Source organism: Spermophilus citellus (genome assembly GCF_964194105.1).
Source record: "Spermophilus citellus genome assembly, chromosome: 5".
NCBI lineage: Eukaryota > Metazoa > Chordata > Mammalia > Rodentia > Sciuridae > Spermophilus > Spermophilus citellus.
The window spans coordinates 54,244,345-54,259,297 of NC_138186.1; the positions used below are offsets into that span (position 1 = coordinate 54,244,345).

General features: G+C 34.6%; 1 protein-coding gene across 2 annotated transcripts in view; it reads left to right on the forward strand.

The window, feature by feature from the left end:
• ZFAND3 (zinc finger AN1-type containing 3) overlaps window positions 1-14,953 on the forward strand; it is a 328,897-nt gene that overhangs the window by 248,258 nt on the left and 65,686 nt on the right. Inside the window, exon 4 of one of the 2 annotated variants that reach the window (XM_081293660.1) lies at window positions 11,564-11,629. The exons of the other annotated variant lie outside the window; for it this stretch is intronic. Within the exon in view, the coding sequence (XP_081149786.1) occupies window positions 11,564-11,629 (66 nt within the window). The remainder of the gene's footprint in view (window positions 1-11,563; window positions 11,630-14,953) is intronic. 2 annotated transcript variants of the gene reach the window in all.

Genomic DNA, 14,953 nt, shown 5'->3' on the forward strand with positions numbered 1-14,953 from the left:
CCATGGGTCTACTTTGTGTAATCTTAAAACTGGAATATAACTTTAGTGGTATGTATTAAAATCTGATGAAATTAGTCCTCCTTAGTTTTTCTTTTCCTAAAATTTTGTTGGCTATTTTGTAATTTTCTTTTTAATGAATTTTATATTCAGCTTGTCAAGTTCTCTTTAAAAATTAGTTTGTTTTGAAAGGATTATATTGAATATGTAGATTTAAGAATAATTGACTTTTGTATAAAACTATTGGGACCTTCTCATATAGGAATATAGTTTGTCTTCATTAAAACCTTCTTATATATTCTTGAACAAAGAGTCATGTTCTGAAAATAGGACAGTTCTTGCTAGAATTTCTTCTTTGAGCTTTATAGTTTTGTTTTTCTTATTATTCACTCTAATGGAACTACATTAATTTTTCTAGCAGTATTTCACAAATAGAATGTTGGTTGTAGATTTCTTGTAGATATATTTTTTTTAAGGTTAAAGAAACCCCTCCCCGTTTTAAATTAGAGTTGGGTGCTGGAATTTTATAAAATGCTTTTTCAGCATCAATTGAGATTTTTCACATGGTATTTATCCTTTAATATGTAATCTCTTAATTTTTAATGTACTTCTAGTGTTAAGCCATCTTTGCATTCTTTGAAATACTCTTTCAGTATACTATTGAACTCAATATAGTAATTTTATTTGAAATGTTATCTTTTGTATAAGTCAGAGTTAATTTTGTGTATATGTGTGGTTGCATGTGGACATGTTGTACCCATCTAGTTTGGGTATTCCATTAGTCTCAGAGAAAACTTTTCATCTGTTTCTGTATTCTCTCCTCTCCCTCTATCATTATTACATTGTTATAATTGCTCTATTTTATTATTACATATAAGCAACTTTTCTTCTTTAATTTTTTTGAGATTAAGTAGTTAACTCTAAATTGCACAGCTAAGCTACTAAGTGGCATAGCCAATTTTGGTTAAGCGTTCTCTCTTAACCCTTACAGTCTTGGATTGACAGGTTAATCTCTGGGTTATGCTCTTATCTTAAGATGTTCTGAAAAGGTTACTGGTCTTAGGTTTGTCCCTAATGACCTGGGTTATCTCAGGCAAGTCACTTCCTTGAGTGATGTTTTCTTCTCAGTAACATCTGGATGTTTTCTTCTCAGTAACATCAGGGTTTTGATAAGATGATGTCTAAAGTCCTTGCTCATTTGTGGCTTCTGTTCTTAAATTCTGATGCTATGTAGTATGTCTGTTCATAAGTTTTAAATTTTATACTGGTCTGAGTAGCATGATAAAATCTTGTGCCATCCTGCTCCTTCATGCCCAGGTTGTCAGACATCCCTTTGTCTACCTTATCCATGCTGTGTATATGCTACTTGCACTTTGGCTACCAGTGGCTAAGTTGTCAGACCCACAATGCTTATGTTTAAGAGAATCACAATGTTTATGTTTAAGTAACCCTCATTTTACTTAATAATAGCCCCAAAATGCAAGAGTAGTAATGTTGTACTTTTATTATAACCATAATCTCCATACTGTTCTTGCTTCTAATAGACTCAGTAAATACTTAAGGATTTAAATATTTAGGAAACTTTTATTTTTAATTTTTCTTAACCTTTTAAAGCCTACTTTTGTGTGTTTGATACATTTAAAAAAAGCTTCTCATTGCTTTCTACCATTCGGAATAGAAATAAACAATTCAAAAGTCAGGGTCACTATCACATTTGGAGATTTGAGTGGTGACAATTCATCTCAGACTTTGGAACATTGGAAATTAGTGTCTGTCTCTCTCTGCCCATCTGTCCCCCTCTCACTTCTTCTCTCCCCCTACCTCTGTCTTAGAAAAATGGCACCCTGCCTATTGTGAAATAAGTCTTTTTGTTCATGGCTATTTCTTCTATCATCTGAATTTCCCCTTTCAAGATTCCTCTTTGCAAGAGAGAAGACTAGCAAACTTTAATTTTCATTTTCTAAGGTGCCTTAAGAAGTCTGCAAATCTGAAAGGTTAGTTTCCCATAAAGATTTCCTCAGGCACCTGTAAGATTATACAGATATTGATATTTAGACTAGGTTTTAAGTAACATCATCACTGCACACACACACCCTCACACATACTGATTTTTTAAAATGTTTTTATTAAATTAAATGCTCTATGTTTTCCTCTGAAAGTAAAGGTCACAGTGAATAACCACACTTCACGCAGCTTCGACTTTTCTAGTTGTCATATTGTTTTTATATTTTGTGTAGGTACAGAGAATGGGTGACACTATTCTGATTTTAAGCTTTATTTATGACAAAAAGTTTGGCTGAAAAAAAACTTATTATACTAGGAAAATCCATTTGAATGTGTTAAATGTAGTCATTTTAACCTTACTTATATTTTGTGTTTGTGAAATTCTCTCTGAAATTCAGGGTTGCCAGTACCAAAAAATGACTATGTAACTTTGCATTTTATGTTCATGTCTTCTGTTACTTCAAAAGCCATCTCACTTCTTAATCTATCAAAAAGATAATTAAATCAGATTTAATAAAGTCAACAGGATGCCAGTTCAGTAAGCAGTTTTTAAAATTCTGAAATATCAGTATAACCCCCTCACTACATAATTCATACTATGACATTTTCAAGTACTAGTGGCAAAGAGAGGTCCTGCTAATATGCTCTTCAATGATCACTTCTGTCTATAAAGCAAGAAGGTTGACTATCAGTACCTTTTATTCACTGTCACTCTGAATACACTGCCAGTAGTGGTACTGTGGAGGAACTCAACAAAGAGACAGAGAAGGAGGACACCTGTGTCCTAAATTCCTTTTTAAAGTCCATTGGGTAGTACTTGTGGCCTGAATTGATGGCTTATTTTCATTCTTCCTGAAGCCCCCTGTGAAGAACATGCACAAGTTACTTCCTTTTCTGAGGAAGGCATTCCAGCCATCTTTCAGTTCTTGATGCAACCCAGCATTTATAGAACACTCTTGTCAGCTGAACTATTAAAAAAAATTTAAAAAAACAGAAACGAAAGAAAACGAAAACGAAAGAAAAAAGGTTATTCCAAAACCAAGAGGTATCTCCATTAATGTTATGAAAAGCATGCATGTGTTGATGATAAAATGCAAATTTAGGAATCTGAGTTAGGCCTTATTTAAGCCTGTAAATAGTCAAAACTGAAGCTTAAATTAGAGAGGTGACAGCCCCTAATTTCATATCCATATTAAATGTGCTTTGTCACAAGAGATAATATGGTGTCTAAAATTAGAACTGATTCTATTAGCCAGGTGAGAGAGATTTTAGCCTCCCAAAAATGAATTCTGGTTTTTACTTCCAGGATGATAATGTCTTAGAAGCTCACTGTTAATTGTTGTTGGGCTTTGTCACATTATCACATCTGAAAAACTGATATTGAGTAAATTCACCTACTTTTTACTCTTCCTACGTAAGTAGCAGGAATAGAATGTCCTGGTTCAAAATTATGAGTGTAAAGTTTATTCCACTCACATGCCCTTATTTTCTTAAATGTTAACTTTTTTTGAGAATGGGCAAATTTATTATTATTATTATTTGCATTCAACACATCATTTGTAGGACTAGAATAAGCCATTTGGCATGTAAGGCATAGGGAGAAATTGAAAAATACATTTATCTTTAGATTCGATGATCTGCTCTGTTCTCAGAGTGTAGCCTGAGCATCTTATACAGTTCCCAAGACCCACTCAGGGGTCTTGAAGTCTTTCCTTTGCCAACTATTTATCTGTAGAAGGGCAGGTTTCCTTCAGATGCTTCATATAAATATTGCAATAGATTGCATGCGGATCAGATTTGAAATTTAAGTGTCTGTCTTTAAACCAGTTTACTTTGTTTTTTGAAATTGTAATTATGTTTTATAAAAATGATTTTTTTTGTTGAAACATAATTTTCTTTGTTAATTTGAAATGAAAACATATTTAAATTTTGTCATTAAAAATTTCAGATTGGGTAAATATAAATAAATATGTAACCTACATAAAGAAAAGTTCAAAATTTTTAAAGGTAGAAAGTTTATCTCAAGACCAAAACTTTTGTGAACTGCTTTGCTAAATTAACATATACATATTATGGAAATCAACTTTTTTATTTAATAATTGTGCTTCCCTTCTGAATACCTAGTTATATCCAGTAATTGCTTTTGTCTTGGATTATCGTCACTTAATAGTGAAAAACATTTTGAACAATTACTGTACTAGATCACTAGCATGAGTGAAACTGTCTCTGCCCTTGAGGCTCATTTTATTAATGCATGCTGTTTCTTGGTCAGGAGAAAGCCTTTCTTCTAAAACATCTCCAGGTCTAAACAGGGAGATCTACCTCGACCCTAAGAGCCTGTCAGTATTGGGCACATGCAAAGTACTCCTGATTTAGGTTTGCTCTTAGTACTGTTGCATGAGGAAGATAGTGTAGGAGAATTTTAACTTTATTTCTATTGAGCAGATAGGCTAATAATTATGCATATACACCCCTAATATTTGCAGATGACCAGCATACAGTTATTCAGGGGAATTAGGGTGGACTGGTAATGAAATTTGGTTGAGAAACCCTTTTCAAGCAAAATAGATAAGCCACCAATAGCAAGTTCTGACCCACTTTGAAAATCCCTTTCTCATAAATCCCTAATTTAGGTCTAAATAGTGTGAGATCATGCATTGGGTTAGGATTAGAACTTCTGACAGGGAGATTAACACTTAAATTCTGTAACAAGCTTTATAAATGGTTTAATTTGGAAGTTTCATTAGAAGAAATGGGAGGGCTATTCTCTGGGCTGATTTCCTGTAAACTTAGATTCTGCTCATTATATCTTTATATATCCTTGTTTTTAATCAATGGAACTTTTCAAACTTAATTATATAGACAGATTAGATGTGTCCTTTCTGATTAAAACAGTTTGTGAATTGCAGGTTTAGGGTGAGGTTGGAGGGTGGGGTTTTGTTTTTCTTTCTTTTTTTTTTTTTTTTTTATGTTGTAGACAGAATTTCTATCTTCATTATTTATTTATTTATTTTTATTTGGTGCTGAGGATTGAACCCAGGGCCTCATGCATGTGAGGCATGCGCTCTACCACTGAGCCACAACCCCAGCCTTGGGTTTTCTTTTCTAAAGAGGTGACTTATTTTCTTGTGTGTTCTCATCTATCCCTGATACTCATTTGTTGCCATCAATTCTTAACTATATGTGAAAGTTTTTAAAGAAGAACAGTTTCATTGCTGAAAAAATAGAGATTGAATATTTGAAATATAGATTTGAATATTTTTAACTAAGTTTGTATTCTTTTTTAAAAAATATTTATTTTTTAGTTTTAGGTGGTCACAATATATTTTATTTTATTTTTATGTGGTGTTGAGGCGCATATACAGCACCCTGTGCATGTCAGGCAGGCACACTACCACTTGAGCCACATCCCCAGCCCTAAGTTTGTATTCTTAACATGGTCACATTAGGAGATGGAAGAGTTTATATCTCCAGTAGAAAAGTGGGGGTTTTTTTGGTCCCCCTCCCTTCTCCTCCCCTCCAAGAAACTCTCCATAAGATGTTCTGAGTAGGGGGAAAATTGTAGCTCTTGGTAAAACCACAGGTTTGGAAAAGATGCCACAAAGGTAAACAATGTATGGATTATAAAAGAGTGAAATTGACAAGCTGGTTAAAAAAGGATGATGCATTCCTAATTAGCCTACAGTGCCTTTCCTTGGAAATTAATTAGATACTGTTATGTAAATGTCATGTTAATTAAGCAAGAAAATTGAAGTGTTATAAATCTGCAAAAGGAATGGCTATTTTTGTGTATTAATGTTTTCGGTTACCATGAAAGGGCTGCTAGTAGAATATTTGTTTGATTATTGAGCTTCTGGCTATTTTTAGCTGACTGACTCCTTGACAGTCCATTTTTCCTAATTGATGTGTTTTAGCACATAGTTTAACTGCAACCAATGAGAGCTAGTGGAAACAGAAGCCAAAAATAACCAATCATCACAGCTGTTTTTACAAAACTTTTCAGAATAGATTGTTGATCTCTATTTAAGGAGATTGTTGATCTCTGTTAAGGAGAAATGCTCTTGTTCTCTATTTACTCAGCCTTGGATAAATGCAGGTATCCTCCAAACCAGTATTCTCTACTTCCTTCTTGAATCACTATTTTCTGGTAACCTTTGGGATTGACTACTACATGAATAGCTCAGATTTTTTGTTTTGTTTTGATTATTTTGTGGAGGAGGCTGTTTGCTTTTGATATGCTTGATAACTATGGAAGGCTGAAAAAATTTATTCTATTTCTTTTAGAAATATGAGTATTGATAGTTAATGGGAGACCTTTATATGGCCCTGTTTTGCTGGTTACAGTGAAGTGAATATGTAAATTCGACCCAGGTCTTCAACTTTAGAGGGCTGAAATCAGTACTTTCCCCAGAAAAATTCACTGCCCTATTGGAAATGCTGTGTCTACTTATTGGGAATACAGCTGAAGAATATCATTTCATGTGAAATTGGAAATGCAATATATGTATTTAAAACAAGATAGAAACATCTCTAAAAGAAAAGATATTCAGACTTCTCTTGTCATAAATCACAAGCTACCTACAGACATTATTCACTTGCATATTCTAAACTACATTGTTGAAACTTGACATTTAAGAAAAAAGTCCTCTGAATGTAATATCAAAGGCAAAATGCTAGAGTTTTATTAAATATCTTCAGACAATGAAGAAGCTTGAAAAAGCTTCTTTAATTTAGTTTTATCCAAAAAAATTTTTTTTTAAACACTAATAATAATTAACTAAAAGTTAGTTCAAGTTGGTAATCTTGATATTAACTGCTTTGGAGATCCCAGAGATTCTGCCATGATTAAGCAAGGAACCTCATGATTTGAAAAAACATAAACAAAACATTTTAAAAACCCCACTTATTTTTCTAAACCCAGTTGCCACTAATATAGGCTAGAAAATAGAGAATTGATAGCCAGGCACTGGTGGCATATGCCTATAATCTCCTCCTCTTGGGACGCTGAGACAGAAGAATCTCAAGTTCAAGGCCAGCCTCAGCAACTTAACGAGACCCTGTCTCAGAATTTAAAAACAAAAAGGGCTGGGATGTAATTCAGTAGTGCCAGCCTCAGCAACTTAACGAGACCCTGTCTCAAAATTTAAAAACAAAAAGGGCTGGGATGTAATTCAGTAGTGGAGAGCCCCTGGGTACAATCCCCAGTAATCCAACCCCTCCAGTCATAAAAAGTGACTCCTTTTTATGATGCAGACTTCATCTTGTGCCATGATGATCACTCTGTGAACTTGCTAACATACCAAAAGAAAATTATTTGCCAAGCATGAATATTCTGAAGAGTATATAAACTGAATTCTTTCCTAGAACAATGATATGGTCTGTATAGAAGACCAATGAATTTCCTTTTTACCCTTAAAAGGATACTCTAAACTCCTCTAATGGGACACATTCTAGTCTCTACTGGAATCTCAGCTCCCCTGAATTGCAGTCCTAAAATAAATGCCTTTTAGGCTTTATACATTGAGCCTCTCTGGATGACATAGATAATGGTTTGAATTGCTCTGTGTTAAAAAATATATTTATTTTCCCAGCCTGAGTTCCACCAAACATACTTTCCCCTTCCATCTCACTTCCCATTCACCTAGAGAACCTATAGTCATGAAGAGATTTTCTTATCTTGTTCTTCTTAACTAGCTGTATTCAGTCCTGCTGCTTGGAAAGAAGACAGCTAGCTAAAAATGGGAGTAGAGTTTACAGTGACTTATGTGGACATATGCCAGGCCCTCAGGCATTGGAAAGTCCAGAAAGGAAAAAGCCAAAGCCTTTTTTTTTTTAATGGAGCAGAGGCCCTCACTTTGACTTTGACCATCAGCTATCGGAACTATTTTGTTTATTATAACCACATGGTAACCATGTTATGTTTTTCTTGTTGTGGACAGAAACTTAAAAAGGTTTCCCTTGAGTTGCCCATGATTTCCTGCATGCATTTTAAGAGTTGACTTGGAATTAATTGTGTAAGGGTAGATACTGTCATCTCCTGGGGATGCTCCTTTTATTTGAGAGTATAGGAGTTTGGGATGACAGCACAATTAGTGTAGGATATATGTGAGGTGCTCACGTGCCTCCACTCTGGTTTTAAAGTGCTTCATAGGTTATAGTCTGCCAAACCAAACTTAATTCCAAGCTCTCTTTATAATATTGCCCAATTATCAAAGCTGGAATAAATTATCACTCCCAGTTACTCTTGCTGTCAATTTGTCTTGGCTCAACTCTGGTTCTATTTGTACTTTACTGTAATGTAGTGAATACATTGGATTGGGTTGTTAGTTTAACAAGCTCTCTAGAGAACACTCTCATGATGATTCATGTTGAGATATGCTTGGTAGCCATAAAGTTATTTGCATATTTGCCAAAACCTACAGAAAGTCATTCACTAGAGTCTTTTTTTAAAGGATAAACTCTCAGTCTACAAATGAGGTAAAGATTCTCTTATTTGATAATTATCTAAGACATTTGTAAATATGAAGTGTTACACAGCTAAATTTCTTTAGGTGCTTTGATGACTTCCCTTCTTTTGTAATTTTACCGGATGAATTATCTTATACCTTTTAAAATAAAGTACTCTGATAGTTGTGCTGTCATTGGCTTTTGTGCTTTGTGCAGCTTTATGTTGTGGTAACCCAGTGATCGTGGCCAGATATTGAGCTTATGTGTGAAGAAATTGTTATCAGATGCTAGAACTAACTGAGCTGTTAATATTTTAGTGTTCAGCTGGTTTAGAAATATGCACTAATGGCCTCCTATGCTCATTCTTCCCTATTGCATCAAAATTTCCAGACCCAAGACCTGGGAATCTATATTTTTTTGGATGTAGAAAATGTTCTAATATTTTTATATCAGTCTTACCTGTGCATGTTTATGTTAAAATCCCTCAGGACATACATTTAGGATTTGGGTAATTTATTCTAATATAGGTTGAGTATTCCTAATCCAAAATGTTTCAAAATCAAAAAGGTTTTGAGCCCCAACATGATACCACAAGTAGAAAATTCCATGCCTGCACACACATCATGGATCACAGTCAAAACAAAGGCCCAACAAAAATATTGTGTAAAATTACTTTCAAACTTATATATAAAGGGTATACAGTGTACTGGTCCTAAGTATTTTGGATATATAGAAAATATAGGATACCTATATTTTATTCTTCTCGTGTTATACCCCCATTAAAAAGTTCTTTAAAAATGTGCTTTACTTTCCTGATTAAGTCAAACAGTTGGTGGTTGTCACTTAATGAACATTGTTAAGCACCTACTGTCCACATAGTCATGATCCATGACCAGATAACAATGAGTCTTAATTCTTGGGAACATAAAATGTGATGGAAAAGAAAGTGATGATATGTAATATAAAGTTTTAGAGTTTATAAATGTAGTAGATAATCCATTAACTCTCTGACTTACTGGCAATTCTATTATCCCCCCTCCATTTTTTTTTTTTTTTTTTTTTTTTTTTTTTTTTTTTTGTTAAAGAACCTAAGGACCACTTACCCAGGATTATTCAGCAAGTAAGGAATAGTTACAGCATGGACCTAAACTGTGTCTTCCATAAAAGCCTGTAGTGTCCCAGAAGTAAGAATGCCAACAAAACATGGAAATAGAAACTACAGCATTTTGCAGAGTTGTAAAAAGCCAGTGCCTAGAGGGTTCTTAAGGAGGTGGGATTGGTGTTAGGTTTATATGTGGCTCATTATCTCTTCATATTGCATGTTTTCAAGTCACAGTTGCCCCATTTGAACCTCTGGAATTTTAGTATATTAAGCTTTCTCTGGCGAGTGTAACATTTGTAGAAAAACATTCAGTTGAAGTACCCTGCTCTCTGGTCTTCCTAAACTTTTTAACTTATTCTTGCCTCATTTTCAAATTGTTGCATTTCCACATTTTTTTTTTTTTGGCCACTGATGAACATTCTTCTTCCTCATTACATATAACATTTATTACCTGTTCTGTACTGTGGTACTTGGTCATTTTTTTGTCCAGCCATTTTGTTGTTGTTGTTGTTCATTTCTTGTTCTTTACTCTGGTACATATATTTTTGCCTTCCTAATAACATGATAAGCTCTCTGACTGTGAACCTGTGGTGGCACATAGTAGATGTGTGCTAAGTAGTCTTTGAAGTTAACAGTGCACTTATTTGTTTTGCTACCTTTAAGAATTTCCCCTCTGTGCCTTCTTATATCTACGAAGGGTTACTGTTATTATATGACCTAAGTATAGGAAAGAGTTGACCTTGGTACAGAAATGCTTAAGTTCCATAAGTGGAATCTCCAGGTTCTTAAACCCTTGCATCTCAGTGTCATAAACTAGAACAGGTCTCAGAGCTCTATCAGGTTCCTTCCTTTACATTTAGTAACTTCAGTATACGAAGTCTTGTTGTAGATGATATACAACTATGCCAAGTAACTGTGTTTCCCCTTTGCTAGTCATAGTCACTTGGGAAGCTTTTTCAAAATAGATGTTTAACATTTACCTTTTTTGTTCAGTTCCTTTCTGATTATCACCACTGCCCTTCCAAGGATAAGTCAAGAACCACTGGCCTTCATATTTATATAGTAACTTTCTATTCAGAAGGTAGGGCATGGTCAGTGGGGGAGGGATGCTGGGGTGTGTATCAATGTCAACTTCAAAATGTTTTGATGGTCCTCATCTTACAGAATGAAATTACTGCTTTTCAAACCTTCATCCTCTGACTGACTATATCTTTTGCACACTCTCAGTTTATGACTATAAATCAGCTCTCTGAGCCCACCAAGATTATTTGACAGTTCTCTTCATCATACTTCTTCCTTTCCTTTGATTTTGAATACTGGGTATTGAACGCAGGGGGGCTGTACCACTGAGCTACATCCCCGGCCCTTTTTGTTTGTTTGTTTGTTTATTTTTGAAATAGGGTCTCACTAAGTTGCTCAGGCTTATCTTGAACTTGCCATTCTTCTGCTTCAGCCTCTCAAGTTGTGGGAGGTTACAGGTGTGTCTAATGCTTCTGCTTCATAAACTAAATGTTCTTTCTTGGTCAGCAGGGCCTTCCTTATGTTTTAGAATGATCCTTACTTCTTCTGACAAGCCATTTGTTATTCCTTGGGGGGTTCTTTCCTTTAAATATGGATAGTTTTACAGTAAATTCAAAGATAGAATGACCACTGAGATCAAAAGAGGGAATATTCTTGCTTATTGCTTTATGGAAAAACTCATCTCCCCAAACTTACTGGTAATTTCTTCTCACCTAGATCTGAATTCTGATTAAATTTTTATCTTTAACTTCTTAAAATTATGTGATTATTTTGTGAAAAGCATGTTTTAAGGTGAGAGGCTATGGATCTCTAGAGAGACAATTGCTGAACTAAAATTAGGTCTTTAGAATTAACTCACCACTATTTCCTACTACCCTCCTCATACATATTTGCAGGTTGATCCTTTCCTCTTTAGGTTTCTTTCTTCAAGGTAGCAACTATGGGCATGTGGAGGATATGTTCTGACTGATGTGCCTGCCTTTCTGTTTCTAGGTGGGCCATGCACAGACACAGCTCATGTCTCGTTAATCACACCAACCAAAAGATCCTGTGGTACAGGTATGTACATCATTCTTATGTGAATTCATCCTTACCTGAATTCCTAATAGAAATGAGCCACTGGTTCTAACTTGGTGTGCTTACCAGGGTAGTCTCTGATTTCTTTTATGAATTGTGAAATAATATATTTTATGCTCTGTATTGGGTATGGCATGTGAGCAGAAATCAGAGGTGGTGTTCTTGGGGGTCAGATTGACTGGGTAATGTTGTCAGGTAGATCCAAGAAGATGGACATCAAAGTTTATCTCCTAATATCTGAAGATTGTTATTAGGACATGAAACATAACACAAAAATGCAGGTCATTTCCCAGTTTTTAGCATGTGGCTAATTTGTCCAAGTCTTGCACCTATCAAAAACAAACATACATTGTTTAAATACTAGAGAACAGAGAGCAACAGAAGTTTTAATGTAAAAAATTGGTGTTTTAACTTGACTATCATAGTATCTTAGTTTTGGAAAATTACTCTCTCTTATTCATCTTAAAGCCACGGAATGTGCTGAGATCATTCTTTTCAGATGCTTGGAGTCGCAAAAACATCTTTTGTGCATCTGTGACATTTTTATTAAACGTGAAGACATGAATCTTACAGCTCTCTAAAGAACAGTCATAATGCCCATTGCTCTCTTAGCCTATAGCTTAATTTATCTTAAACAATATTTGCCTTTTCTAATAATACTGCCTGGTATTTAAAATATCTCAAGGATTATATTTAGAAGAGTAAAAAATAATTATAAAAAATAATAATTATATTGTTTTTCTAAAGGTCACAGTCAAAATATTTTTGTACTTAAAAAGTCCTTGTAACTCTCCAATAGAAATAGTGCAAACTATTTCCAAGTATGACTTACACTGAAAGCTCAGCTCCTTTATAGGCTTTGATATTAAACCTCAAACAGAACTGTCTTTGCATAGTTTTAGAGTAGCATCCTGGCATTGAGCTCTACAGAACTTAATTTTACTTCTCTAAGTGACAAGCTTTTAAGCAGGGTTGGGTGAGATAGTCCTGGTATGCTCTCTTGAGCCTAGTCAGCAAACTCCAATAAATAGAGTGGATTTCTCTACTGATTGATGTAAAAGAATCGTGCCCTGGCATAAGACAGATCATCCTTATTAGCTAGTGGGAAATTGTAGAGCCACCTGCCTACCCACTCTAGCCATAAGCTTAAACATTCAGAGCCCTTTGATTTAGGTCTAACATTTCACATGTGCAGTGTACTTTTAGTTTTTTTTCTTTCCTTCTAGTCTTGGCCCTCAGGACAGGGTTTACTTTTAGCACTATCAGCATGTTCAAGTAGTGTCAAGGAGTGAACCATGAGCACATTGGGTCATCGTCAGAGGTTTGGGAAAGATTGGTATACGGAGTTTAGATACTGAAACTAGCAGGAACTTCCCCAGAATATCATGTACTTGATATTCAAGTCTTCTAGATCTGTTGCCTTCTCTCTACTCCCCACACTACTTTGTGTATCTAAAAATAATAATAGCATTTATTGCATGCTTAGTGCATTGCCAGACACCATTCAGTATGCATGCTCAGTCTTCAGAACACCTGCAGGATACTTAATCATTATTCCTCCTATACATGTAAAAACAGGCACTCAGAAAGTTAAGTGTATTTTCTGAGGTAATATTACTAATGAGTCATGGAGCCAGGATTTGAACATAGATCTTTAGTATCTTTTAGATACTAAAGACTGTGTTGTTTCCAATACATCATGTTACTTCTTTTCACATTTTATTATATAGTAATTATTTTTTATTTAACAAACAGTGGAAAACCATATCATTGAAAGAAATTGGGTAGGGGCAGATTTGGAAACAGCATCTAGTGAAATAGTTGTAAAATGTGAATTCTAGGGTTCTGAAGGTGTAGCTCAGTGGTAGAGCACTTGCCTAGGTCCTGAGTTCAACCCCCAGTACTACAAAAAAAAATAATAAATAAAAAATACAAGTTCTAAAATGAGACCTGGTTTCATATGGCTTTAACCACTTACAAACTGATTTTAAAGTAAATAAATTGACACATTTAAAAATGTGTTCTTCATCTGTAAAATGGGATTATAACTCTCATTAATTTGAAAAGAAATACAAAGTTCACATAGTAGACTTTCATCAATTGGTAGCTGCTATTATAATCTCATCATAAAGATCATGTATATGTAAATGGTGTTGGTAAAACACATCAGTAGATATTGTAGATGGAAAGAAGACTAAACTAGAAGTACTAACCCTCATGGCCATATCCAGTTTCATTGACTGAATTTAGGTTGACCTCATTTTCTCTTGCATGCTAGTATTATAATAGGAACTGAGGGTAATATTTTTAAGTGTACATACATGAAATGATAAAAGAGGCATTGATCTCTCGGTCACACATTTCAAAACCTCCATTTAGGTGAATATAGTGGATTAACTAGAAACATTGAGATTTTCTGGTGTGGAAGGAAATGGATGCAGTATCCAAGTTATCTTGTAGAAAGCCTGAAGGAAAGTTGAGGTTTCTAAGCATTGATATTAAAGATTATCAAGTTCAGCCTACTGTACTTCTTTTTTAAAGATCCGTGGTTTTTGCCCCTGAAAGCTGTTAAGGCTAGCAGACCACCTTAGCCTTAAACACTTTCCTAACTTTGAGAGAGAGTATTTGTTTTGAAAAGTCCAGGTTGAGTGTCTTTGCCCCATCTTTCTTTCTTACAATCAGTAGGTTGTCCATAGTGGGGGTTTTGATGAGTTTTCTTCTGAATCACTATTTGTTGTTATTATGTTGTTGAAATATTCCTTGTAGTCTTTATGTATAGGTTCTTCAAGAGTAATATTCATGCCTCTAACATATGCATTGTGGTGCTTCTGCCATGCTTCTCCCAAGGATCTTCCAGATTAATCCTTCATGGGCCTTCAAGCATACCTGGTCAGTGAATAATTACCTTATAGTGGTGTCATTTCTTAGGAGCCATACTGTGAGATCTAAGTGTAATTTTATTGACCCCCTTCCAGTCAACCCATCCATTCAAGGTTGTACCTAAAGCAGCCTTCAGCTTAGTAATGATGTATGTTAGAGAAAGGATACTTAAAGCTTGAACAAAATGATTTTTTAAGTCAGCAGCCTCTGAATAAGGGCACAAAATCTGTATTTTGTGAGATAAGATTTATTAATGAGAGCCTGTATCTCAGCCTTTTAAAAATTTCTATTTTTCAAATTCATTTATGAATAAATATGCATATGTGTAATTTAGTTATATATATATATTAAATATATATATTTATACACAAATGTATACATATTAAATGCACATGACTCAATATTTTAAGTAGGAGTGTGCAGTAA